This window comes from Pseudophryne corroboree, chromosome 4 (assembly GCF_028390025.1).
Source record: "Pseudophryne corroboree isolate aPseCor3 chromosome 4, aPseCor3.hap2, whole genome shotgun sequence".
NCBI classification, from domain to species: Eukaryota; Metazoa; Chordata; class Amphibia; order Anura; family Myobatrachidae; genus Pseudophryne; species Pseudophryne corroboree.
In genome coordinates, this window is record NC_086447.1 from 748,506,432 (window position 1) to 748,532,476 (window position 26,045).

The window sequence follows — 26,045 nt, forward strand, 5'->3', positions numbered from 1 at the left end:
GATGGACGTAAAATATCTTACGTGGAAGACCGTCACACTGTTGGCCTAGGCTTCAGCAAGACGTGTGTCGGAGCATGGGGCTTTGTCTCACATTTGCAATAGATAGCTCTGACTATATTATATGTCGGATTGTTGTGCTACTCCCCAGAGTGCATTTTTGTTATTCAATTTTGTTGCATCGTTTATGCATTTAATATTTGATCATTTGGGCAGTACGGATGGTGTAATGGTTAGCAGTACCGCCTCACAGCACTGAGGTCATGGGTTCAATTCCCACCATGGCCCTAACTGTGCGGAGTTTGTATATTCTCCCCGTACTTGCGTGGGTTTCCTCCGGGTACTCCGGTTTCCTCCCACAATCCAAAAATATACTGGTAGGTTAATTGGCTCCCAACAAAAATTAACACTAGCGTGAATGTGTCTGTGTGTACATGTGATAGGGAATATAGATTGTAAGCTCCACTGGGGCAGGGACTGATGTGAATGGGCAAAATATTCTCTGTAAAAGCGCTGCGGAATATGTGTGCGCTATATAAATAACTGGTAATAAATCATTATTATTCGTTTAGTAAACATTGTTAGAATATACCGAGCGATACATATTTATCCTTTTTGCTATTGTGCATGCGTGATTTGCTTACCCCTTTTGTTGCATGCAGGTATTAATCCTTGCTGAATGTAAAAAGATACATTACCTGTACACCTGATTCATCTTTTGGTAAATGCACCTGGCTTTGGGAAAGTGTTTTGCTATTAATAGGAAGTAGTACTGTGGAGGAAATTAGTGGTAACAGCAGTCACACGGTCTTGGCTTTATCTGCATTGATCAATGAGACACAAAAGGTATGTTCTGTAACCAACCATGTAGCGTTTCCCTTAATCATAACATAGTAGGAAATGGTCAGTTACAGTTCAGTGCTTGGAAGCTAATCGTACTCTGCTAAAACTCCTCTTAAGTGTACTGAACTATATCTCCTTAAGAAAATGTTTCCAGAAACACACACAAAGTCAAACAAATTGTCTCTTTATTGTAATTAAATGAAACCACATATACATAAGTGTTTTCCTGATTTTTATTTTAAGCAGAATATAAGATAATTTGTGGTATCTATAATTTGTTACCCAACAGATTGGTAAATGCAGAAACACAGTGATTAAAGATTTCAGTATCTTTTCAGAACACATCCAGACTGATAGTCCTTGGCTTAGTCAGCTTATCCAGCATGCCTTGCCCCATCTTGGAAGCAAAGAGTGAGGACAGCTGGTCGTTTCCACTCTTCAGAGCCAGGTCATAGGCTGTCATACCTTTATCGTTTTTCTTTTTTATACTTGCGTTGCATCTGCACAGTACACAGGGTAGTTTTCAGCATTTTGCAACACAGTAAGACACGTGATTATGACTAACTCCTACGTTTCACAAGGCAACATAAAATATCATATTGTTTTACATTAAAGTTCAGTTTACCCATCACTATATATGCTTCATTGGATAGTGGTCTCTGTTGAGTGAGACTTAACTAGTCACTTTGTGGCGAGCAGGATTTTATACAGATGTATCCTCATGAGCTGCAGCAAGCGGTGTAGCGTCTTTTCCCCCCCAATGTGAGTCTGTCGCAATCAGAGGAGACAAAACTGCTTCATGGAACTGCACTGATTAATTTGCTATGCAGCACTTGTACATCTGTGTGTGTGACCGAGTATGCATCTGTATACGAAGCACAACAGAACTTGGCACACAGATGTACAAGTGTCACATACCAAATTGTAGCATTGCATTGTGACTAAAACACATTCGAGCGAAAAAGACGCAAAGGGGTAAATTTAGTAAGAGGACATGATCTACACTAGGAATAGGAGAGTATGGATTTATTTTTACAGGTTTCACGCATGCGACTTGAGAAAAGGAATGAATGGCTACAGGGAGTGTATATAAGTGTGTGTGAGGGCACGGATGCTTACTAATATTTTACTTTCACAATGTGTTTTTAAATATCTCTGGTGGCAACGACAGAACACCCTACGTTAATTTTTTTTTCCCTCCTTTTCATACCCCTTTTTTTCATATTTTTAACAACAGAAGCACTGCAGAGGTCCCACTGATATGTGCAGGCTTCTCTGAACACGCTGCTGAGGGGGATATCTATTTGTAAAGTGCATTCTGATCCGAGTTTGCACAATTCACGGGTGTGTTTGCAGAAACAATGCTAGGTAAATTCATGGTTTTCAGTGCTGTCTATGGAAATTACATCCGAGTTTGGGAGATGGTATATTTGATCATAAATGTCCATCCGTGTTTTGAACTTCTATTTGAACTAACACTCCCGTGTTTGTCATTTAGTATATTTTTCGTGATTGAAAAAATGCCCAAACACTCCAGTATTTGCCAATCAGGAAACCACGTAGCTTAGTAAATTTACCCCTGGGAACAAGCCGAATCACACATCGAGAAGGCATGTTTGACACGACTGCAACAATAGTGTATAAGGACACATCTGTGTGTCCTACTACCCAATGTCACTTTGTGAAGTTGCCATTAGTAAAGTACAACCTGGCCATAAATAACGTTTTCCAATTCAGACCTGTCTGTAGTTATAACTACCAGGTGGAATGCCACCAAATTCAATATGCATACTATCCATGCATAGGATTGGCCTCTGGCTCTCCAGCTGAAAGGAGAAGGATTCCATGAAAAATAAAAAATGTAGTTCTAAAATCTGCTGATAGGGGAATGTATGGCTCTGTACAAGGTAGAATATATAAAAGGTGCCAACAAATCAGTAACCAAGAGAAACCTAAGATTCATTTTCACATTTTTATTTTTCTTCTTTGTAAAAACCATGAATAAATAATAAAAAAAAATGATGTGAAATTTTTATTCCAAAATCACAAACAGTGTGTACTTTTCTTAAGTACAGTGCGCACTTCTTTTAATTTTGGAATTAAAATTCAGGTTTCAGTTCTGCTTTTTCAATAGATATTATTTAGTGAAATTAATTTAATTCAAAATATATTTGTAGGGGGGCTATTCAAATTTTCATTCTTTGGCGATAATTAAAGGGCGCCTATTGTTGCTATTCAATTGTCCTGGGCAACCTTTAATTATCATGTTTGACGTGGCCCAGTTAGACAGGGTTTAGACGTGTAAAGCAGCAAACCCATCTAAATTAATGGGCAGGACAAAGTCCTGTTTGGTCGCCCAAACGGCTGACTTCTCACACATTTCAGCTCACAGCCTCCAGCTGAAATGTGACTGCAGCGGCTAATGGGCATCTGATCAGAGCGACATTTGAATAGTTCCGATAGACACCCATTAGTATTACCTGCCTCGCAGACATTTGAGTAGCCCCCTAAGTGTCCATGTGACTCAATTGTAATTCATTTAATACCAAACTTGTCACTTAATCGCTTTGTCCTTACCCAAGCAATACTTCAGTACATTTCTTCCCGTCCAAGCCTAGCAAGACAGCCTCGTGCAAAGCCGTGTTATTGTGCCTGAGGGGGAAGTTCAGTCTTATTAGATCATTCAACTTCTGCAAAGCACAGCGTATAAACAGCCACATTTGCACAATCTTGTTGCAATTCAAACACATAAATATTGAACAAAGTTCCTTTCTATTTCGGCAAAGCCTTTAAGTGTCATATTTGTTAGAAATGTAAAGAAATGTTAAAATGTTAGAAATATTAAAGGTACTTACGGCCCAGACTGCTGGTCTATGTCTGCTCCTTTCTGTACCAAGACTGGTATGACTTTGTCATGTTTATTGAGTACTGCCACTGTCAGTACAGGGCGGTCTTCATTGTCACTGCAATTAGGATCTGCTCCCTGTAAACAAGCATATTGTTTTATTTCAAATGCTGTAACTTATACCCCTTATCCATCTACAATGCGGGTCGCAGCCGGGAGCCTGACACGGGTGCTACCCGGCTGCGACCCGCATTGGCCCCTTTCCCATCAGCAGTCACCATCCTGGCATATTGCCGGGTTGGTGACGCAGCAGGGGCGGCACTGGGAGATCACATGATCTCCCAGCGCCGCCCTTCTATACAGTGTAAACGGCTTCCGTTTACACTACACCTTACTCGGATCATTCCCGTGTTCTACCCAGGTAGCTACCCGGGTAGGATTCCTGGGTCACTTGATCCGGGTTTTTACTGAGGGAGCCGTTTCCACTTGTAAAAAAGATGGGTAAATGCGCGCCGCTGTGCATTTACCCGTATTTTTGGAGCTAGTGGAAAAGGGGTATTACTGTCACCATCCCTGCTTTTAAGAATATCCGTGTTGAAGCAAGTGCACAGGCAACAGGAAATCTCACTTTTCTGTACCTTTCTTTTATTTAAGATCACATTTTTATTACTTTTCAAAAATAGACCGATACTGTATTGGGAGAACAGAAATGAAGGGGAGAGGGAAAGGGGAAATCACATTAAAGTACAAACAGTGTCATCAGATACAATCGGTTATCACACAGCAGTCCAGATCAATGAGACAAACATTTGAAAAGGAGAAAGTAACACTGGGAGGAAGGAAGATGTCGGGTACACCTTCCAAGTACACCACATTTAACCATGCTAAGTCCAATTAGACAGTGAACAGTATAAATAGGGAAGAGAATACCACCAGTATTATGTGAAAGGACAATTAGACAATTAACCACTTAACGGACTATTTTTTTCCTCAAAAACCCCTCCGAAATTGTCGGGGATTTTTTATGAGTGAATTAGGTGAAGAACATTAATTTAACCCTATCCAAAATTATTTTAGTTAAAAAAAATATTTTTCTCTGACGTCCTAGTGGATGCTGGGGACTCCGTAAGGACCATGGGGAATAGACGGGCTCCGCAGGAGACTGGGCACTCTATAAGAAAGATTTGGTACTATCTGGTGTGCACTGGCTCCTCCCTCTATGCCCCTCCTCCAGACCTCAGTTAGATTTCTGTGCCCGGCCCGAGCTGGTTGCACACTAGGAGCTCTCCTGAGCTTCTAGAAAGAAAGTTTAAATTAGGTTTTTTATTTTACAGTGAGACCTGCTGGCAACAGGCTCACTGCATCGAGGGACTAAGGGGAGAAGAAGCGAACCTACCTGCTTGCAGCTAGCTTGGGCTTCTTAGGCTACTGGACACCATTAGCTCCAGAGGGATCGACCGCAGGACCCGTCCTTGGTGTTCGTTCCCGGAGCCGCGCCGCCGTTCCCCTTACAGAGCCAGAAGCATGAAGATGGTCTGGAAAATCGGCGGCAGAAGACTTCAGTCTTCACCAAGGTAGCGCACAGCACTGCAGCTGTGCGCCATTGCTCCTCATACACACTTCACACTCCGGTCACTGAGGGTGCAGGGCGCTGGGGGGGGGCGCCCTGAGCAGCAATAATATCACCTTGGCTGGCAAAATAACCACAATATATAGCCCCAGAGGCTATATATGTGGTAATTACCCCTGCCAGAATACAGAAAAAAGCGGGAGAAAAGGCCGCCGAAAAAGGGGCGGAGCCATCTCCCTCAGCACACTGGCGCCATTATTCCCTCACAGTTCCGCTGGAAGGAAGCTCCCTGACTCTCCCCTGCAGTCTACACTACAGAAAGGGTAAAAAAGAGAGGGGGGCACTAAATTTGGGCGCAGTTTAATACAATAAGCAGCTATAAAGGGTCATAATTCAGTTAGTCCCTGTATTATTATAGCGCTCTGGTGTGTGCTGGCATACTCTCTCTCTGTCTCCCCAAAGGGCTTTTGTGGGGTCCTGTCTCCTTTAAGAGCATTCCCTGTGTGTGTGCGGTGTGTCGGTACGGCTGTGTCGACATGTTTGATGAGGAGACTTATGTGGAGGCGGAGCAGATGCCTATAAATGTGTTGTCACCCCCTGCGGGGCAGACACCTGAGTGGATGGACTTATGGAAAGAATTACGTGCAAGTGTCGACTCCTTACATAAAAAATTTGACGACATGCCAAATGCAGGACAGCCGGCTTCTCAGCTCGTGCCTGCCCAGACGATTCAAAGGCCGTCAGGGGCCCTGAAACGACCACTACCTCAGATGGCAGACACAGATGTCGACACGGATACTGATGCAAGTGTCGACGACGATGAGTCAAATTTAATGTCCACTAGGGCCATTTGTGGCATGATTGAGGCAATGAAAGAGGTATTACACCTTTCTGATATAAACCCAGGTACCTCAAAAAAGGGTATTATGTTTGGGGAGAAAAAACTACCAATATTTTTTCCCCCATCTGAGGAATTGAATGATGTGTGTGAAGAAGCGTGGGCTTTCCCCGATAAAAAATTGGTGATTTCAAAAAAATTACTAATGGCGTTCCCTTTCTCGCCAGAGGATAGGTCACGTTGGGAAACTCCCCCTAGGGTGGATAAAGCGCTCACACGTTTGTCTAAAAAGGTGGCACTACCGTCTCCGGATACGGCCGCCCTAAAGGAACCTGCTGATAGAAAGCAGGAGGCTATCCTAAAATCTATATACACACACACTGGTGTTATACTGAGACCAGCTATTGCTTCAGCCTGGATGTGCAGTGCTGCTGCTGCTTGGTCAGATTCCCTGTCGGAAAATATTGACACCTTAGACAGAGACACTATATTGCTAACCATAGAGCATATAAAAGACTCAGTCTTATACATGAGAGATGCACAGAGGGAGATCTGCCGGCTGGCATCTAGAATAAGTGCATTGTCCATTTCTGCTAGGAGAGGCTTATGGACTCGGCAGTGGACAGGAGATGCAGATTCTAAAAGGCACATGGAAGTTTTGCCTTATAAGGGTGAGGAGTTATTCGGGGACGGTCTCTCAGACCTTGTTTCCACAGCAACAGCTGGGAAGTCTGCATTTTTGCCCCATGTCCCCTCACAGCCTAAGAAAGCACCGTATTACCAAGTACAGTCCTTTCGACCCCAGAAAAACAGGCGGGGAAAAGGCGGGTCCTTTCTGTCTAGAGGCAGAGGAAGGGGGAAAAAGCTGCAACACACAGCAGGTTCCCAGGACCAAAAGTCCTCCCCCGCTTCTTCCAAATCCGCCGCATGACGGTGGGGCTCCACAGGCGGAGCCAGGTACGGTGGGGGGCCGCCTCAAGAATTTCAGCGATCAGTGGGCTCGCTCACGGGTGGATCCCTGGATCCTTCAAGTAGTATCTCAGGGGTACAAGCTGGAATTCGAGGCGCCTCCCCCCCGCCGTTTCCTCAAATCGGCCTTACCGACGACTCCCTCGGGCAGGGAGGCTGTGCTAGAGGCCATTCACAAGCTGTATTCCCAGCAGGTGATAGTCAAGGTACCCCTACTTCAACAAGGCCGGGGCTACTATTCCACACTGTTTGTGGTACCGAAACCAGACGGTTCGGTGAGACCCATTTTAAATTTGAAATCCTTGAACACTTACATAACAAAATTCAAGTTCAAGATGGAATCGCTCAGGGCGGTTATTGCAAGCCTGGACGAGGGGGATTACATGGTATCCCTGGACATCAAGGATGCTTACCTGCATGTCCCCATTTACCTTCCTCACCAGGAGTACCTCAGATTTGTGGTACAGGATTGCCATTACCAATTCCAGACACTACCGTTTGGACTGTCCACAGCACCGAGGGTGGTTACCAAAGTAATGGCAGAAATGATGATACTCCTTCGAAAAAAGGGAGTTTTAATTATCCCGTACTTGGACGATCTCCTTATAAAGGCGAGGTCCAGGGAGCAGTTACTGGTCGGAGTAGCACTATCTCGGGAAGTGCTACAACAGCATGGCTGGATTCTAAACATTCCAAAGTCACAACTGGTTCCTTCCACTCGCTTACTGTTCCTGGGGATGATTTTGGACACAGAACTGAAAAAAGTGTTTCTCCCGCAGGAGAAAGCCAAGAAGCTGTCATCTCTAGTCAGAGACCTCCTAAAACCGAAACGGGTATCGGTGCATCACTGCACACGAGTCCTGGGAAAAATGGTGGCTTCATACGAAGCAATTCCATTCGGCAGGTTCCATGCGAGGACCTTCCAGTGGGACCTCTTGGACAAGTGGTCGGGATCGCATCTTCAGATGCATCAACTGATAACCCTGTCTCCAAGGACCAGGGTGTCTCTACTGTGGTGGCTGCAGAGTGCTCATCTTCTAGAGGGCCGCAGATTCGGCATACAGGACTGGGTCCTGGTGACCACGGATGCCAGCCTTCGAGGCTGGGGAGCAGTCACACAAGGAAGAAACTTCCAAGGACTATGGTCAAGTCAGGAGACTTCCCTACACATAAATATTCTGGAACTGAGGGCCATTTACAATGCCCTAAGTCAGGCAAAACCCCTGCTTCAAAACCAGCCGGTACTGATCCAGTCAGACAACATCACGGCAGTCGCCCATGTGAACCGACAGGGCGGCACAAGAAGCAGGATGGCGATGGCAGAAGCCACAAGGATTCTCCGATGGGCGGAAAATCACGTACTAGCACTGTCAGCAGTGTTCATTCCGGGAGTGGACAACTGGGAAGCAGACTTCCTCAGCAGACACGACCTACACCCGGGAGAGTGGGGACTTCATCCAGAAGTCTTCCTACTGTTGATAAACCGTTGGGAAAGGCCACAGGTGGACATGATGGCGTCCCACCTCAACAAAAAGCTAAAGAGATATTGCGCCAGGTCAAGGGACCCTCAGGCGATAGCTGTGGACGCTCTAGTGACACCGTGGGTGTACCAGTCGGTTTATGTGTTCCCTCCTCTGCCTCTCATACCAAAGGTACTGAGAATAATAAGAAGGCGAGGAGTAAGAACGATACTCGTGGTTCCGGATTGGCCAAGAAGGGCTTGGTACCCAGAACTTCAAAAAATGATATCAGAGGACCCATGGCCTCTACCGCTCAGACAGGATCTGCTGCAGCAGGGGCCCTGTCTGTTCCAAGACTTACCGCGGCTGCGTTTGACGGCATGGCGGTTGAATTCCGGATCCTAAAGGAAAAGGGCATTCCGGAGGAAGTCATTCCTACGCTGATAAAAGCCAGGAAAGAAGTAACCGCGAACCATTATCACCGTATTTGGCGAAAATATGTTGCGTGGTGTGAGGCCAGGAAGGCCCCAACAGAGGAATTTCAGCTGGGTCGGTTTCTGCACTTCCTACAGTCGGGAGTGACTATGGGCCTAAAATTGGGTTCCATTAAGGTCCAGATTTCGGCCCTGTCGATTTTCTTCCAGAAAGAACTGGCTTCACTGCCTGAAGTTCAGACTTTTGTAAAGGGAGTGCTTCATATTCAGCCCCCTTTTGTGCCTCCCGTGGCACCTTGGGATCTCAATGTGGTGTTGAGTTTCCTAAAATCACATTGGTTTGAACCACTTAAAACTGTGGATCTGAAATATCTCACGTGGAAAGTGGTCATGTTATTGGCCTTGGCTTCGGCCAGGCGTGTGTCAGAATTGGCGGCTTTGTCTTGTAAAAGCCCTTATCTGATTTTTCATATGGATAGGGCAGAATTGAGGACTCGTCCCCAGTTTCTCCCTAAGGTGGTATCTGCTTTTCACTTGAACCAACCTATTGTGGTGCCTGCGGCTACTAGGGACTTGGAGGATTCCAAGTTACTGGATGTAGTCAGGGCCTTGAAACTTTATGTTTCCAGGACGGCTGGAGTCAGGAAGACTGACTCGCTTTTTGTCCTGTATGCACCCAACAAGATAGGTGCTCCTGCTTCTAAGCAGACTATTGCTCGCTGGATTTGTAGCACAATTCAGCTGGCGCATTCTGCGGCTAGATTGCCGCATCCTAAATCAGTTAAAGCCCATTCCACGAGGAAAGTGGGCTGCCCGAGGGGTCTCGGCTTTACAACTTTGCCGAGCTGCAACTAGGTCAGGGGCAAACACGTTTGCTAAATTCTACAAATTTGATACCCTGGCTGAGGAGGACCTTGAGTTCTCTCATTCGGTGCTGCAGAGTCATCCGCACTCTCCCGCCCGTTTGGGAGCTTTGGTATAATCCCCATGGTCCTTACGGAGTCCCCAGCATCCACTAGGACGTCAGAGAAAATAAGATTTTACTCACCGGTAAATCTATTTCTCGTAGTCCGTAGTGGATGCTGGGCGCCCATCCCAAGTGCGGATTGTCTGCAATACTTGTATATAGTTATTGCCTAACTAAAGGGTTATTGTTGAGCCATCTGTTGAGAGGCTCTGTTATATTTCATACTGTTAACTGGGTATAGTATCACGAGTTATACGGTGTGATTGGTGTGGCTGGTATGAGTCTTACCCGGGATTCAAAATCCTTCCTTATTGTGTCAGCTCTTCCGGGCACAGTATCCTAACTGAGGTCTGGAGGAGGGGCATAGAGGGAGGAGCCAGTGCACACCAGATAGTACCAAATCTTTCTTATAGAGTGCCCAGTCTCCTGCGGAGCCCGTCTATTCCCCATGGTCCTTACGGAGTCCCCAGCATCCACTACGGACTACGAGAAATAGATTTACCGGTGAGTAAAATCTTTATTTCTCTGACGTCCTAGTGGATGCTGGGGACTCCGTCAGGACCATGGGGATTAGCGGCTCCGCAGGAGACAGGGCACAAAAATAAAGCTTTAGGATCAGGTGGTGTGCACTGGCTCCTCCCCCTATGACCCTCCTCCAAGCCTCAGTTAGGTTTTTGTGCCCGTCCGAGCAGGGTGCAATCTAGGTGGCTCTCCTAAAGAGCTGCTTAGAAAAAGTTTTTAGGTTTTTTATTTTACAGTGAGTCCTGCTGGCAACAGGCTCACTGCAACGAGGGACTTAGGGGAGAAGAAGTGAACTCACCTGCGTGCAGGATGGATTGGCTTCTTAGGCTACTGGACACCATTAGCTCCAGAGGGATCGAACACAGGCCCAGCCATGGAGTCCGGTCCCGGAGCCGCGCCGCCGACCCCCTTGCAGATGCCGAAAAGTGAAGAGGTCCAGAAACCGGCGGCAGAAGACTTTTCAGTCTTCATGAGGTAGCGCACAGCACTGCAGCTGTGCGCCATTGTTGTCACACACTTCACACCAGCGGTCACTGAGGGTGCAGGGCGCTGTGGGGGGCGCCCTGGGCAGCAATGAAATACCTATACTGGCTAAAAGATACATCACATATAGCCCCTGGGGCTATATGGATGTATTTAACCCCTGCCAGGTCTCAGAAAAACGGGAGAAGAAGCCCGCCGAAAAGGGGGGCGGGGCCTATTCTCCTCAGCACACAGCGCCATTTTCCCTCACAGAAATGCTGGTGGGAAGGCTCCCAGGCTCTCCCCTGCACTGCACTACAGAAACAGGGTTAAAACAGAGAGGGGGGGCACTTATTTGGCGATATGATTATATATATTAAGATGCTATAAGGGAAAAACACTTATATAAAGGTTGTCCCTGCATAATTATAGCGTTTTGGTGTGTGCTGGCAAACTCTCCCTCTGTCTCTCCAAAGGGCTAGTGGGGTCCTGTCCTCTATCAGAGCATCCCTGTGTGTGTGCTGTGTGTCGGTACGTGTGTGTCGACATGTATGAGGACGATGTTGGTGAGGAGGCGGAGCAATTGCCTGTAATGGTGATGTCACTCTCTAGGGAGTCGACACCGGAATGGATGGCTTATTTAAGGAATTACGTGATAATGTCAACACGCTGCAAGGTCGGTTGACGACATGAGACGGCCGGCAAACCAATTAGTACCTGTCCAGGCGTCTCAAACACCGTCAGGGGCGTTAAAACGTCTTTTTACCTCAGTCGGTCGACACAGACACGGACACTGACTCCAGTGTCGACGGTGAAGAAACAAACGTATTTTTCTTTTAGGGCCACACGTTACTTGTTAAGGGCAATGAAGGAGGTGTTACATATTTCTGATACTACAAGTACCACAAAAAAGGGTATTTTGTGGAGTGTGAAAAAACTACCTGTAGTTTTTCCTGAATCAGATAAATTAAATGAAGTGTGTGATGATGCGTGGGTTTCCCCCGATAGAAAATTATTGGCGGTATACCCTTTCCCGCCAGAAGTTAGGGCGCGTTGGGAAACACCCCTTAGGGTGGATAAGGCGCTCACACGCTTATCAAAACAAGTGGCGGTACCGTCTCCAGATAGGGCCGCCCTCAAGGAGCCAGCTGATAGGAGGCTGGAAAATATCCTAAAAAGTATATACACACATACTGGTGTTATACTGCGACCAGCGATCGCCTCAGCCTGGATGTGCAGCGCTGGGGTGGCTTGGTCGGATTCCCTGACTGAAAATATTGATACCCTTGACAGGGACAGTATTTTATTGACTATAGAGCATTTAAAGGATGCATTTCTATATATGCGAGATGCACAGAGGGATATTTGCACTCTGGCATCAAGAGTAAGTGCGATGTCCATATCTGCCAGAAGTTGTTTATGGACACGACAGTGGTCAGGTGATGCAGATTCCAAACGGCACATGGAAGTATTGCCGTATAAAGGAGAAAAAGACAGCGTCTTTTCAGCCTCAGTCCTTTCGTCCCCATAAGGGCAAGCGGTCAAAAGGCCAGTCATACCTGCCATGGGATAGAGGAAAGGGAAGAAGACTGCAGCAGGCAGCCCATTCCCAGGAACAGAAGCCCTCCACCGCTTCTGCCAAGTCCTCAGCATGACGCTGGGGCCATACAAGCGGACTCAGGTGCGGTGGGGGGTCGTCTCAAGAGTTTCAGCACGCAGTGGGCTCACTCGCAAGTGGACCCCTGGATCCTACAAGTAGTATCCCAGGGGTACAGATTGGAAGTTCGAGACGTCTCCCCCTCGCAGGTTCCTGAAGTCTGCTTTACCAACGTCTCCCTCCGACAGGGAGGCAGTAGTGGAAACAATTCACAAGCTGTATTCCCAGCAGGTGATAATCAAAGTACCCCTCCTACAACAAGGAAAGGGGTATTATTCCACACTATATTGTGGTACTGAAGCCAGACGGCTCGGTGAGACCTATTCTAAATCTGAAATATTTGAACACTTACATAAAAAGGTTCAAATCAAGATGGAGTCACTCAGAGCAGTGATAGCGAACCAGGAAAAAGGGGACTATATGGTGTCCCGGGACAGATGCTTACCTCCATGTCCCAATTTGCCCTTCTCACCAAGGGTACCTCAGGTTCGTGGTACAGAACTGTCACTATCAGTTTCAGACGCTGCCGGTTGGATTGTCCACGGCACCCCGGGTCCTTACCAAGGTAATGGCCGAAATGATGATTCTTCTTCAAAGAAAATGGAAGGTCCAGAGAACAGTTGGAGGTCGGAGTAGCACTATCTCAAGTAGTTCTACGACAGCACGGGTGGATTCTAAATATTCCAAAACCGCAGCTGTTTCCGACGACACGTCTGCTGTTCCTAGGGATGATTCTGGACACAGTCCAGAAAAAGGTGTTTCTCCCGGAGAAGAAAGCCAGGGAGTTATCCGAGCTAGTCAGGAACCTCCTAAAACCAGGAAAAGTGTCAGTGCATCATTGCACAAGGGTCCTGGGAAAAATGGTGGCTTCTTACGAAGCGATTCCATTCGGCAGATTTCACGCAAGAACTTTTCAGTGGGATCTGCTTGACAAATGGTCCGGATCGCATCTGCAGATGCATCAGCGGATAACCTTATCGCCACGGACAAGGGTGTCTCTTCTGTGGTGGTTGCAGAGTGCTCATCTGTTAGAGGGCCGCAGATTCGGCATACAGGACTGGGTCCTGGTGACCACGGATGCCAGTCTGAGAGGCTGGGGAGCGGTCACACAGGGAAGAAACTTCCAGGGAGTATGGTCAAGCCTGGAGATGTCTCTTCACATAAATATACTGGAGCTAAGAGCGATTTACAATGCTCTAAGCCTGGCAAAACCCCTGCTTCAGGGTCAGCCGGTGTTGATCCAGTCGGACAACATCACGGCAGTCGCCCACGTAAACAGACAGGGCGGCACAAGAAGCAGGAGAGCAATGGCAGAAGCTGCAAGGATTCTTCGCTGGGCGGAAGATCATGTGATAGCACTGTCAGCAGTGTTCATTCCGGGAGTGGACAACTGGGAAGCAGACTTCCTCAGCAGACACGATCTACACCCGGGAGAGTGGGGACTTCATCCAGAAGTCTTCCACATGATTGTGAACCGTTGGGAAAAACCAAAGGTGGATATGATGGCGTCTCGCCTCAACAAAAAACTGGACAGGTATTGCGCCAGGTCAAGAGACCCTCAGGCAATAGCTGTGGACGCTCTGGTAACACCGTGGGTGTTCCAGTCAGTGTATGTGTTTCCTCCTCTGCCTCTCATACCAAAAGTACTGAGAATTATACGGCAAAGGGGAGTAAGAACGATACTCGTGGCTCCGGATTGGCCAAGAAGAACTTGGTACCCGGAACTTCAGGAGATGCTCACGGAAGATCCGTGGCCTCTACCTCTAAGACGGGACCTGCTTCAGCAGGGACCGTGTCTATTCCAAGACTTACCGTGGCTGCGTTTGACGGCATGGCCTTTGAACGCCGAATTCTAAGGGAAAAAGGCATTCCGGAAGAGGTCATTCCTACACTGGTCAAAGCCAGGAAGGAGGTGACTGCACAACATTATCACCGCATTTGGAGAAAATATGTTGCGTGGTGTGAGGCCAGGAAGGCCCCCACGGAGGAATTTCAATTGGGTCGATTCCTACATTTCCTGCAAACAGGATTGTCTATGGGCCTCAAATTGGGGTCCATTAAGGTTCAAATTTCGGCCCTGTCGATTTTCTTCCAGAAAGAATTGGCTTCAGTTCCTGAAGTCCAGACTTTTGTAAAAGGAGTACTACATATACAGCCCCCGGTTGTGCCCCCAGTGGCTCCGTGGGACCTTAATGTAGTTTTGGATTTTCTCAAATCCCATTGGTTTGAGCCACTCAAATCGGTGGATTTGAAATATCTTACATGGAAAGTAACCATGCTACTGGCCCTGGCTTCAGCCAGGAGAGTGTCAGAATTGGCGGCTTTATCGTATAAAAGCCCATATCTGATTTTCCATTCGGACAGGGCAGAACTGCGGACGCGTCCTCAGTTTCTGCCTAAGGTGGTGTCAGCGTTTCACCTGAACCAGCCTATTGTGGTGCCTGCGGCTACTAGCGATTTGGAGGATTCCAAGTTGCTGGACGTTGTCAGGGCATTGAAAATATATATTTCAAGGACGGCTGGAGTCAGAAAATCTGACTCGCTGTTTATACTGTATGCACCCAACAAGCTGGGTGCTCCTGCTTCTAAGCAGACGATTGCTCGTTGGATTTGTAGCACAATTCAACTTGCACATTCTGTGGCAGGCCTGCCACAGCCTAAACCTGTCAAGGCCCATTCCACAAGGAAGGTGGGCTCATCCTGGGCGGCTGCCCGAGGGGTCTCGGCATTACAACTCTGCCGAGCAGCTACGTGGTCGGGGGAGAACACGTTTGTAAAATTCTACAAATTTGATACCCTGGCTAAAGAGGACCTGGAGTTCTCTCATTCGGTGCTGCAGAGTCATCCGCACTCTCCCGCCCGTTTGGGAGCTTTGGTATAATCCCCATGGTCCTGACGGAGTCCCCAGCATCCACTAGGACGTCAGAGAAAATAAGATTTTACTTACCGATAAATCTATTTCTCGTAGTCCGTAGTGGATGCTGGGCGCCCATCCCAAGTGCGGATTGTCTGCAATACTTGTACATAGTTATTGTTACAAAAAAATCGGGTTGTTATTGTTGTGAGCCGTCTGTTCAGAGGCTCCTACGTTTGTCATACTGTTAACTGGGTTCAGATCACAAGTTGTACGGTGTGATTGGTGTGGCTGGTATGAGTCTTACACGGGATTCAAAATCCTTCCTTATTGTGTACGCTCGTCCGGGCACAGTATCCTAACTGAGGCTTGGAGGAGGGTCATAGGGGGAGGAGCCAGTGCACACCACCTGATCCTAAAGCTTTATTTTTGTGCCCTGTCTCCTGCGGAGCCGCTAATCCCCATGGTCCTGACGGAGTCCCCAGCATCCACTACGGACTACGAGAAATAGATTTATCGGTAAGTAAAATCTTATTATTTTTTTTCTCTTACGTCCTAGGGGATGCTGGGGGTCCATTTCAGTACCATGGGGCATAGACGGGTCCACCAGGAGCCATGGGCACTTTAAGAGTTTAATAGTGTGGGCTGGCTCCTCCCTCTATGCCCTGGCTACCAGACTCCGTTTAGAAAATGTCCCCGGAGGAGCCGGTCACAGCTAGGGGGGCTCCTAGGAGTTTTTCTGGTTTTGTTGTTTTCTAGAGTTTGTTAGGCACAGGAAGGCTGCTGGCAACAGCCTCCCTGCTTCATGGGACTTATGTGGGGAGTAGGAACCAACTTCCTGAAGAGTTAATGGTTCTTTACTCCGCTGACAGGACACTGAGCTCCTGAAGGTGCTGATCGCAAGCCCACGAGGCGACCGCTCACTCCCGCAGCACGGCCGCCACCCCCTAACAGAGCCAGAAGCAAGAAGAGTGGTGAGTACAGCGCCGGCGTCCCGGTAAGCGGGTATGGCGGCACAAGGGTGGAAGCGCAGCACTGACAGGCTGCGCTCCGGGAAGGCTCAGCAACACACTGTGAGGGGCGTCCTGAGCCAGAGCAATATACCCTACACTGGTCAAGCAAGCTACCAGGGGCTAATCCCGCTGTTAGCACAAGAAACCTCAGGCCAGTGTAAACAATTTGTGCGGGAAGCAGCGCGCCATTACAAGGGGCAGGGCTTCCTCGCAGAGCGGACCCAGCACTGGCCAGCACCATTTTCTCCCTGCAGATCATAGGAAAGAGACGCTGACAGGGAGCGCTGCCCTCCACATAACTCCAGCTATACCTCTGCGGTACCATGGTGTTGTAGACAGGGGAGGAGTGTGTTTGTAGTACTGATTAACCTATTAAGGTTAGTTGGTAAGTGCTGGGCTTTTATCATAATAACTGCCTACAGGGGCGCTGTGTGGCTGGCTCCTTATACTCTGTGACTCTCTGAAGGTACTCTGGGAGAAACTGTGTCTGACATTTTCCTGTGTGTGTGTATATCCCACATTACCATGTCTAAGGACTCTGTGTCCTGTGCCGCAGTGTGTTTATCTTCTCCTGAGGAATCTATTCCATGTACGCAGGACTGCAATGTGCTTTCCCCGCCTTCTGAATCCGAACCCCCGTGGGTGGATTCTTTAAGGGAGATGATATCCCAGATTTCGACATGGATGTCTCATACTGAGAAAGAAACGCAGTTTTTGAGGAAATCCGCAGAGGGTTTGGCATACTCAACCCCCACTACTTCGTCTAAGACCCCACCTACCTACCCACAAAAAAGTACACTTGCCCAGATAATGCAAGCTGACACTGATACCGGCTCTGATACAGGGGACGGTGATGCATCCCTTGCTAAGGGGGTGCAACTGATGATTGAAGCCATTAGGGATGTTTTGCATATTTCTGAGAAGGTACCTGAGCAGGAAGAGGAATCTTATTTTACAGTAAATAAGAAATCCTCGCTTACCTTCCCTGCTTCAATGGAGTTAAACTCCTTGTTCGAAAAATCCTGAGAGAACCCAGAGAAAAAATTCCAGATCCCTAAAAGAATTCTCATAATGCTTTCCCTTTCCCTGAAGAGGATAGAAAGAAGTGGGAAAACCCACCTATAGTAGACGCTTCTGTATCTAGATTGTCATAAAGGTGGTTTTACCTGTCCCTGGTTCAACCGCTTTAAAGGAGCCGGCTGACCACAAGATTGAGACTACGCTCAAATCACTATACACTGGTACAGGCGTGGCGTTAAGGCCCACCATTGCTTGTGCATGGATTTCTAAAGCCATAGTAAAGTGGTCAGGCACATTACTAGAGGAATTAGATACTATGGATAGGAGTGACATTGATTTTGTTTTTACGTCACATACAGGATTCTGCAGGTTTCATGGTGGAGGCCAAGAAGGACATTGGCCTGCTTAATGCAAGGGCTACTTCCATGGCAGTCTTGGCACGCAGAGGACTCTGGCTACGCCAATGGTCGGCGGACGCAGAATCCAATAAAAGTGTGGAGAACCTACCCTTCACAGGTCAGGCCCTGTTTGGGGACGCATTGGATGCGTGGATTTCCACGGCAACTGCGGGTAAGTCAACCTTCCCTCTGCAGCAACACCGGCTAGGAAATCCTATCCTTCTGCTACACTGCAGTCCTTTCAGGCCGCAAAAGTTAAGAAATCTAAACCCCCTCCCGCCTTCTTTAGAGGAGGTTGGGGTAAATCCAGAAAACCTGCATCAACAGGTTCACAGGAACAGAAACCTGGTTCTGCTTCCACAAAATACTCGGCATGACGGTGGACCTCCCAGCCTGGAGATCGGGCAGGTGGGGGTGAGGCTAAAAAATATCAGTCACGTCTGGGCGTTTTCTTGCCTAGACCCCTGTGTGAAGGATATTGTTACCCAGGGCTACAGACTGGAATTTCAAGAACTCCCACCTCACAGATTCTTCAAGTCAAGACAGAAAGTGCTATCCTACAGGAAGCCTTTCAAAAATTGTTGCAAACAAATATCATTGTTCCAGTTCCACCTCACCTAGAACACAAGGGTTATTACTCAAACCTGTTTGTGGTACCGAAACCGGACGGTTCGGTAAGACCAATATTAAACCTAAAGTCATTCAACCCCTACTTGCGGGAATTCAAATTCAAGATGGAGTCTCTGAGAGCGGTGATCTCAGTTCTGGAGGAGGGGGAATTCCTAGTATCCCTGGATATCAAGGATGCGTACCTTCACATTCCGATCTGGCCGCCTCACCAGGCTTATCTAAGATTTGTGCTGCAGGACTGTCACTATCAGTTCCAGACATTGCCATTTGGCCTGTCCACAGCTCAGAGGGTGTTCACCAAGGTCATGGCAGAGATGATGTTCCTCCTCTGCTTGCAGGGGGTGAACATAATTCCATATCTGGACGATCTACTGATAAAAGCACCTTCCAGGGAGAGGATATTACAGAGTATTGCTCTCTCAACTCAATTACTCCAAGATCATGGATGGATCCTGAACCTTCCAAAGTCACAATTGGAGCAGACAAGGAGCCTGTCCTTCCTGGGGATGATACTCGACACGGAAGTGCAGAGGGTTTTTCTACCAGTGGAGAAAGCATTGGTGATCCAAACAATGGTCCGGGATGTCCTGAAGCCAGCCCAGGTATCGGTTCATCAGTGCATTCGCCTTCTGGGAAAGATGGTAGCCTCCTATGAGGCTCTGCAGTACGGAAGATTCCATGCACGGTTCTTCCAGCTGGATCTCCTAGACAAGTGGTCGGGATCGCATCTTCACATGCACCAGCGGATACGCCTGTCGCCAAAGGCCAGGATTTGACTCCTCTGGTGGCTGCAAACTTCTCACCTACTCGAGGGCCGCAGGTTTGGGATTCGGAATTGGATTCTTCTAACCACGGATGCAAGACTCAGAGGTTGGGGAGCAGTCACCCAAGGCGAAAACTTCCAGGGAAAGTGGTCAAGTCTAGAATCCATCCTTCTAATAAACATTCTGGAACTACGGGCTGTATACAACGCCCTTCTACAGGCGGCCTGGTAACTCCGTGGGTGTTCCAGTCGGTGTATGTGTTTCCTCCACTTCCGTTCATCCCAAGGATTCTCAATCTAATAAAAAGAACAAGAGTTCAAGCGATCCTCATTGCTCGGGATTGGCCAAGACGGGCTTGGTACGCGGATCTTCTGGAATTGCTGCTGGAGGATCTGAGGCCTCTTCCTCTTCGCGAGGATCTCCTACTACAGGGGCCGTTCACTTATCAAGACTTACCATGGCTACGTTTGACGGCATGGCGGTTGAGCGCCAGATCTTAGCTCAGAAGGGTATTCCGAGCGAGGTTATTCCTAACCTGATACGGGCTAGGAAGGGGGTAATGTCTAAATATTACCATCGAATATGGAAAAAGTATGTGTCTTGGTGTGAATCCAAGAAGTTTCCTACGGTGGAGTTTCAACTAGGACGGTTTCTCCTCTTTCTGCAAGCAGGTGTGGATGTGGGCCTATGCTTGGGCTCCATAAAGGTCAAGATTTCGGCCTTGTCCATATTCTTCCAGAAACTATTGGCTACTCTCCCTGAAGTTCAGACATTCTTGAAAGGGGTTTTGCACATCCAACAACCCTTTGTGCCTCCTACGGCACCTTGGGATCTTAATGTGGTGTTGCAGTTCCTGCAATCGGATTGGTTCGAACCTTTACAGGGGGTGGACATAAAGTTTCTTACTTGGAAGGCTGTCACACTGTTGGCATTGGCATCTGCTGGATGTGTGTCAGAATTGGGGGCATTGTCTCACAAGAGTCCCTACTTGATTTTCCATGAGGATAGAGCTGAGCTTAGAATGCATCAGCAATTTCTTGCAAAGGCTGTGTCGGCTTTTCATATCAACCAACCTACTGTGGTGCCAGTGGCTACTGACACCTCAATTATCTGAAAGGCCTTGGATGTTGTGAGGGCTTTGAAGATTTATGTGAAGAGAACTTCTCGTCACAGGAAGTCGGACGCACTATTTGTCCTTTATGATCCCAACAAGATTGGGTGTCCTGCTTCTAAGTAGATGATTTCTCGCTGGATCAGGCTTACTATCCAGCATGCTTATTCTACGGCAGGATTGCCGATTCCAAAATCTGTTCAGGCCCACTCTACTTGTAAAGTGGGTTCTTCCTGGGCGGCTGCCCGGGGTGTCTCGGCTTTACAGCTTTGCCGAGCAGCTACTTGGTCAGGGTCGAACACGTTTGCTAAATTCTACAAGTTCGATACTTTGGCCGCTGAGGACTTTAAGTTTGGTCAATCTGTTCTGCAGGAACCTCAGCACTCTCCCTCCCGTACTGGGAGCTTTGGTACATCCCCTTGGTACTAAAATGGACCCCAGCATCCTCTAGGACAGGCTTTTTCAACCAGTGTGCCGTGACCAGTTGCAAGGTGTGCCGAGGAGCCAGAGCAGCTTCCTGCACCTTCAGAGTGAACTGTTGGCCCAGGCTCTTCTTAGAGGATCAGTCGTGCTCCAGCCGTGAAGTATGCCTTGAAGACACGGCGGTGTGATATCATAGGTCATGGCCGTTGCGTCTCACTATCCAGCCAGCCCACCCGCCTGTATACACATCTTCCAGTTCCCGCCTGCATACACAGCTTTCCTTGCCCACCCACATCCACACCTGCCCGACCGCCCGCTGCTCAGCATTCGCAGCACTCCACTATGAACAACCCCCACCACTGAGGGACAGGGAGGAGGACAGCTGACCAGTAGGGGCTAATATTTAGGTTTTTTCTTCTCCTGTGGTGAACAATAGGATTTATGTGGGGAGAATAAGGATTTATGGCGGGAACAATGTGAATAATTCATGTGGGGAGCAATATGATTTATGTGGGGAGCAATGTGATTGTTTTTCTGTGTAGGCCAATGTATGTGTGGATTTTTTTTTTTACTATGAGGGCCAATGTGTGTTTTCTGTGTTTTTTTCCTGTGGGGAACGGATGGTGTGTTCGCTGTGCCGCGAGTAAAAAAAAGTTGAAAATCACTGCGATAGAGTCTGTCAAGAGATGTTACATCAGATCGCCACGATTGAGAGACACATAGGGAGTATAGGGGATGGGGGACATTCACAAGAAAGGCATACGGTCCAAGTGCCGGTATTAACAATATTTATAGTCGAATGTATGTCGCAGAGGCACCTTCAAGACCTGTGCTGCAGTGTCGGCGGGAGCAGTAGAGGTACAACAGCGCACGAATAGCAGCAGGGCTGCCCATGGGTCCGCACTGTGTATGACTCTTGACTCCCCCTCGGAAAGCTATAAGGCAAATGGGGCGGGTCTATTTGAGGAGCTCATACCACCTCGGGGGTGGTCGGTGGTGTGAGGTGAGCTGGTCCTCCCAGTGGATCCTCAATACATTACCAGGCCACTGTTATAGAGCAGGATGTGTGTAAGGACCAAGAACAGATCCCCCAGTTCTGTAGCCTGAAGCTGCACTCTGGAAAAGGGGGGAGGGGGGGGGGGGGGGTGGAGAGGGTAATGGTGAGCAGGGAAGGGGGAGAGCTGGGAGCACTTATCTGCACCTTTCATACATCTCATCTTAAATCTTGTAGGTGTTGATATGAAATTAATTAAGTAAAACTTTTTTGTTTTTCAAGTAATTAAATGACATACTACAGATGTGTCCTCATACACTGTGGCTTCAGTCACGCCAAAGAGCCCCTTTTGCTGCACCAGGTCTCTCGACTGCACCAAGCGTCTTTCTTGCTCAAATTGTGGGTCTTATTCCCACAAATAAAACAACTGGAAGTGACAAAACTCAAATACAGCGATCACTTTGATGTGCGCCACTTGTATATCTGTGTGTGACGGGTTCTGAATGTGTATATGAAGTGCTCGCATTGTGGCGAGCGCAGCGAGCCAGTAAAGGGCTTGTTGCGCTCCCCCCTCGCCACCCCGATGCCGGGATCCCGGCGTCGGTATGCTGAGCACCGGTCTCCTGATCGCCGGTTATGCATACCCAACCCCATGCTACACCCCTTGGAGCATCTCAGTCACACCCAGGGCCTCATGCTGTATGGCGTAAAGACGCTAGGTGTTTGAGAACGTATCTCTATGCTACTATTCTAACTTAGTTTATCCAAAATAACAAGAAGGGTGGAAAATATCTAAAAAGGACTTATTTTTGTTAATGCTGTATTGCAATATTAAGGTTCAGTACCGCATTATGGGGGTAATTCCAAGTTGATCGCAGCAGGAAATTTGTTAGCAGTTGGGCAAAACCATGTGCACTGCAGGGGAGGCAGATTTAACATGTGCAGAGAGAGTTAGATTTGGGTGTGGTGTGTTCAATCTGCAATCTAATTTGCAGTGTAAAAATAAAACAGCCAGTATTTACCCTGCACAGAAATAAAATAACCCACCCAAATCTAACTCTCTCTGCACATGTTATATCTGCCTCACCTGCAGTGCACATGGTTTTGCCCAACTGCTAACAAAATTCTTGCTGCGATCAACTTGGAATTACCCCCCTATGGACCTTATTCAGAGGTGGAAGTATAACATGCATCTTTCTTTGGCTGCAACTTTCCCCTCAACTTTGGTTATGTTTTAGGGTTTGTTTTTTTTAGCACACGTGAAGTGAAACTTGTGACTCCCTACAACACGGGGAACTAAGTACAGTAAGCGTGTAGTGTTAGCGAATTGTGCCCATGATAGCCACTGAAAAGACACACTTGTATCTACCGTGAGGGTACTGAAATCCTGGTGCAAGTTGCAAACTTCTGATGATGGCCACAGGCAGCACTTGATTAGGTGAAAGTGTCTAAAAGGGTTCAGTATGGTATGCCGGCGGTCGGGCTCCCGGCGACCAGCATACCGGCGCCGGGAGCCCGACCACCGGCTTACCGGCACGGTGGCGCGCTATTTTATTATCCCTCCAGGGGGGTCATGGACCCCCACGAGGGAAAATAAGTGTCGGTATGCCGGCTGTCGGGATTCCGGCGCCGGTATACTGTGCGCCGGGGTCCCGTCAGTCGGCATACTGAAGACCACCCGTCTAAAACACACCCATTCATCTACATAAAGTTCAACTGCTGCAATTCTATGCTAAAAGTAAAATCACACTGCATGGAATACTCATTTCATACTCTGTTTGGAAAAGGAAAGGTCGGCCATATGTTGTCATTAAACAAAAATAATATTTGAATCTTATTTGATTAGAATGTCACATGCTCCTATTAACTGCACTATACTGCCGCCTACTGTAATGTGTGTGTATTGCGACTATAAGCATCTCTATACTCCTGGTAAAGCCACACCTACTGCTGTACTGCAGGTGCATCTGGCCCTGGTATGTACAAGGGGAGGGAATTGTATTTGCTAACTTACATATGTGCCAAATCACAATAGGTTGCAAAAACGCAACCTTTCTTCTGGATGTTTGTAGGATCATTATCTGTCATGTAGGTAAATGCTTTCAGAAGATGACAATCGTTCACCACTACCAGTGTGTATCAGGGCCATCTTATTGTACAGGCACACTGGGCAGCTGCCCAGGGCCCCACAATTTTAGAGGCCTCCGAGCAGGGGCGGGTGTTGGTCACACAACTATTGAGGAAGCATTCTCTACCTGTCTTCTAGCCTGTAGCCAGACAGTGAATGGTTGGATGCGGACTGGTGGATGGCTGGAACCAGCCACCAATCAAGATGCCTATGGAAGTATGTAGAGAGATTACGCAGGACCGCAGGAGGGGCATGTTACTACTTTTTTTTTAAATTGGTTCCTGTGAATGGGGTGCTTTTCCAGGGCCTACATTGCTGTTAAAATGGCCCTGGTGTGTATGCATCATCTTCTGCCCACACTAACGGATCTAAGTCATGCCAAACCTAGTTTGGCGCTTACCATAGGTGGCTGAACTGCAAGAGTTTGGTTACTACGTGTGAGGCCATATTGGACATATTACCTGGACAAGCAAAATTTCCCTGTATATAGCTTTCATTTGCAGACTAAAGATATGTAATAAGATTTCTTTCAATGTACCTCATCCAAGAGTTCCTCTACAGCAGAAATCCTCCCTTCACCCTTTGACCCAACTTCCTTGAGAAGCTTGCGATCTTCAGGCTGCATTTCAGATTGAGGGTAAAATATCAGGTAAGAAAATTAAGTAAACATAATTATGTAAGTTCATAATCTGAAAGAAATTCCATACTAAAAAGCAAATGAATTTATATTCCTTGTCCAAAAAGTTGATATAGGTAAAATATACAATATTCCTAACCAACTGAAGATGATACTCTTGGTCCTGCAGCACTATATATCACATTAATGTAAAGGAACAGTTGAACAACAGCCTACCAATAAATCCCCCTCTATGCACTACTTAGGCTAGATAGAATCAAAATAGTTTATTTATTGGGCCATTCTGTGCAGGGCATTTATTTGATGCATACAAAAGTGGGTCAAAAAATGTTTTTACTACTAATCCAGTGGGTCACAAAATAAACAAATTGCAAATTGTTCCCCCCTCATTGTCACTATGGGGCTGATTTCGAGTTGGGAGCAAGTAACTCTGCACCTGGACAAACTAAGTTGCACTGCAAGAGGTGCATCCATCTCTGAATCAGAGACAACCTCTAAGGGGTATGTTTACTAAAATGCTGCTTTTTAGATGTGGAGATGTTGCCCATAGCAACCAGATTCTACTTATTTATCTAGCACCTTCTAGAAGATAATAGCTAGAATCTGATTGTTTCCTATGGACAACATCTCCAATTCTAAAAACCTGCACTTTAGTAAATATACCCCTGTGGTTTTCAACCTCAGCTCTCAAGACCACAAACAGCTCATGTTTTCCAGGTCACCTAGGAGGTGCACTCATTACTCACTGACACATTTTCAAAGATCAAGAGGTGCAGGTAATTATTTTACTTCTGATTCTGTGAGGAGACCTGGAAAACATGAACTGTTTGGGGTTCTGAGGGCCGAGTTTGAGAACCTATGTTTTAAGTGATCAAACCCATGTCTGATTAATGTGGGATCCATGTTCTGTTGTCTTTGCAGCTGTGTCAACATAGTTCATAGAGAAGTGCCCAGCTGGAAGGAGATTGGTAACACGCTTACCAAAAGCACCAAGTACAGAATATACACTGGAATACTATTATACTGGCAGTCCAATATGTTGGTAGACATCGGCACTTTGAGGCTAGTTCATGTTAAACTGAAACTGAGGAAGTCGAGACCCAGTAATTGTTGGTCCATCTGGAAAGTTTGAACATGTGCGAAATAGGACATATAGAACAAGATAACCACTAGAGGCACTAAACTAATTCATTACGTCTGTTAACAGCTCTCTAACTGTCATAAAGTTGCAAAATGTCACTGCCGTTTTGCCGAAATAACATTGCCCATTGTAGATTATTATTCATTTTAGTTTGGCTGTTGTTTGGGTCAGCATCACTTATTCAATACATACAGGAAGGCGGTCTTCTTTCTGTAGAGGTTTTCTATTCTTCCTCCTGGATCGTTTTGCTTTTATATTGTTGCTTCTAGCACTTAGCCCATCCTCGCTTGCTGAAGGGAATACATATGGGTTATACAATGTTACATGCTCATACATATTCGTGGCAGTCAGGGAAGAGGAGTGATGGT

At 47.2% G+C, this 26,045-nt stretch overlaps 1 protein-coding gene across 1 annotated transcript in view; it reads right to left on the reverse strand.

Annotated features, from left to right (window-relative positions):
- Positions 1-1,008: 1,008 nt before the first annotated feature.
- The window catches only part of DZANK1 (double zinc ribbon and ankyrin repeat domains 1), a 172,427-nt gene continuing 147,390 nt past the window's right edge, over positions 1,009-26,045 (reverse strand). Inside the window, exons 17-21 of the mRNA XM_063918148.1 lie at positions 25,870-25,967; positions 24,438-24,518; positions 3,696-3,823; positions 3,418-3,492; positions 1,009-1,340 (exon numbers count right to left, since the gene is read on the reverse strand). Coding sequence (XP_063774218.1) covers positions 1,175-1,340; positions 3,418-3,492; positions 3,696-3,823; positions 24,438-24,518; positions 25,870-25,967 — 548 coding nt within the window. The 3' untranslated portion in view covers positions 1,009-1,174. The remainder of the gene's footprint in view (positions 1,341-3,417; positions 3,493-3,695; positions 3,824-24,437; positions 24,519-25,869; positions 25,968-26,045) is intronic.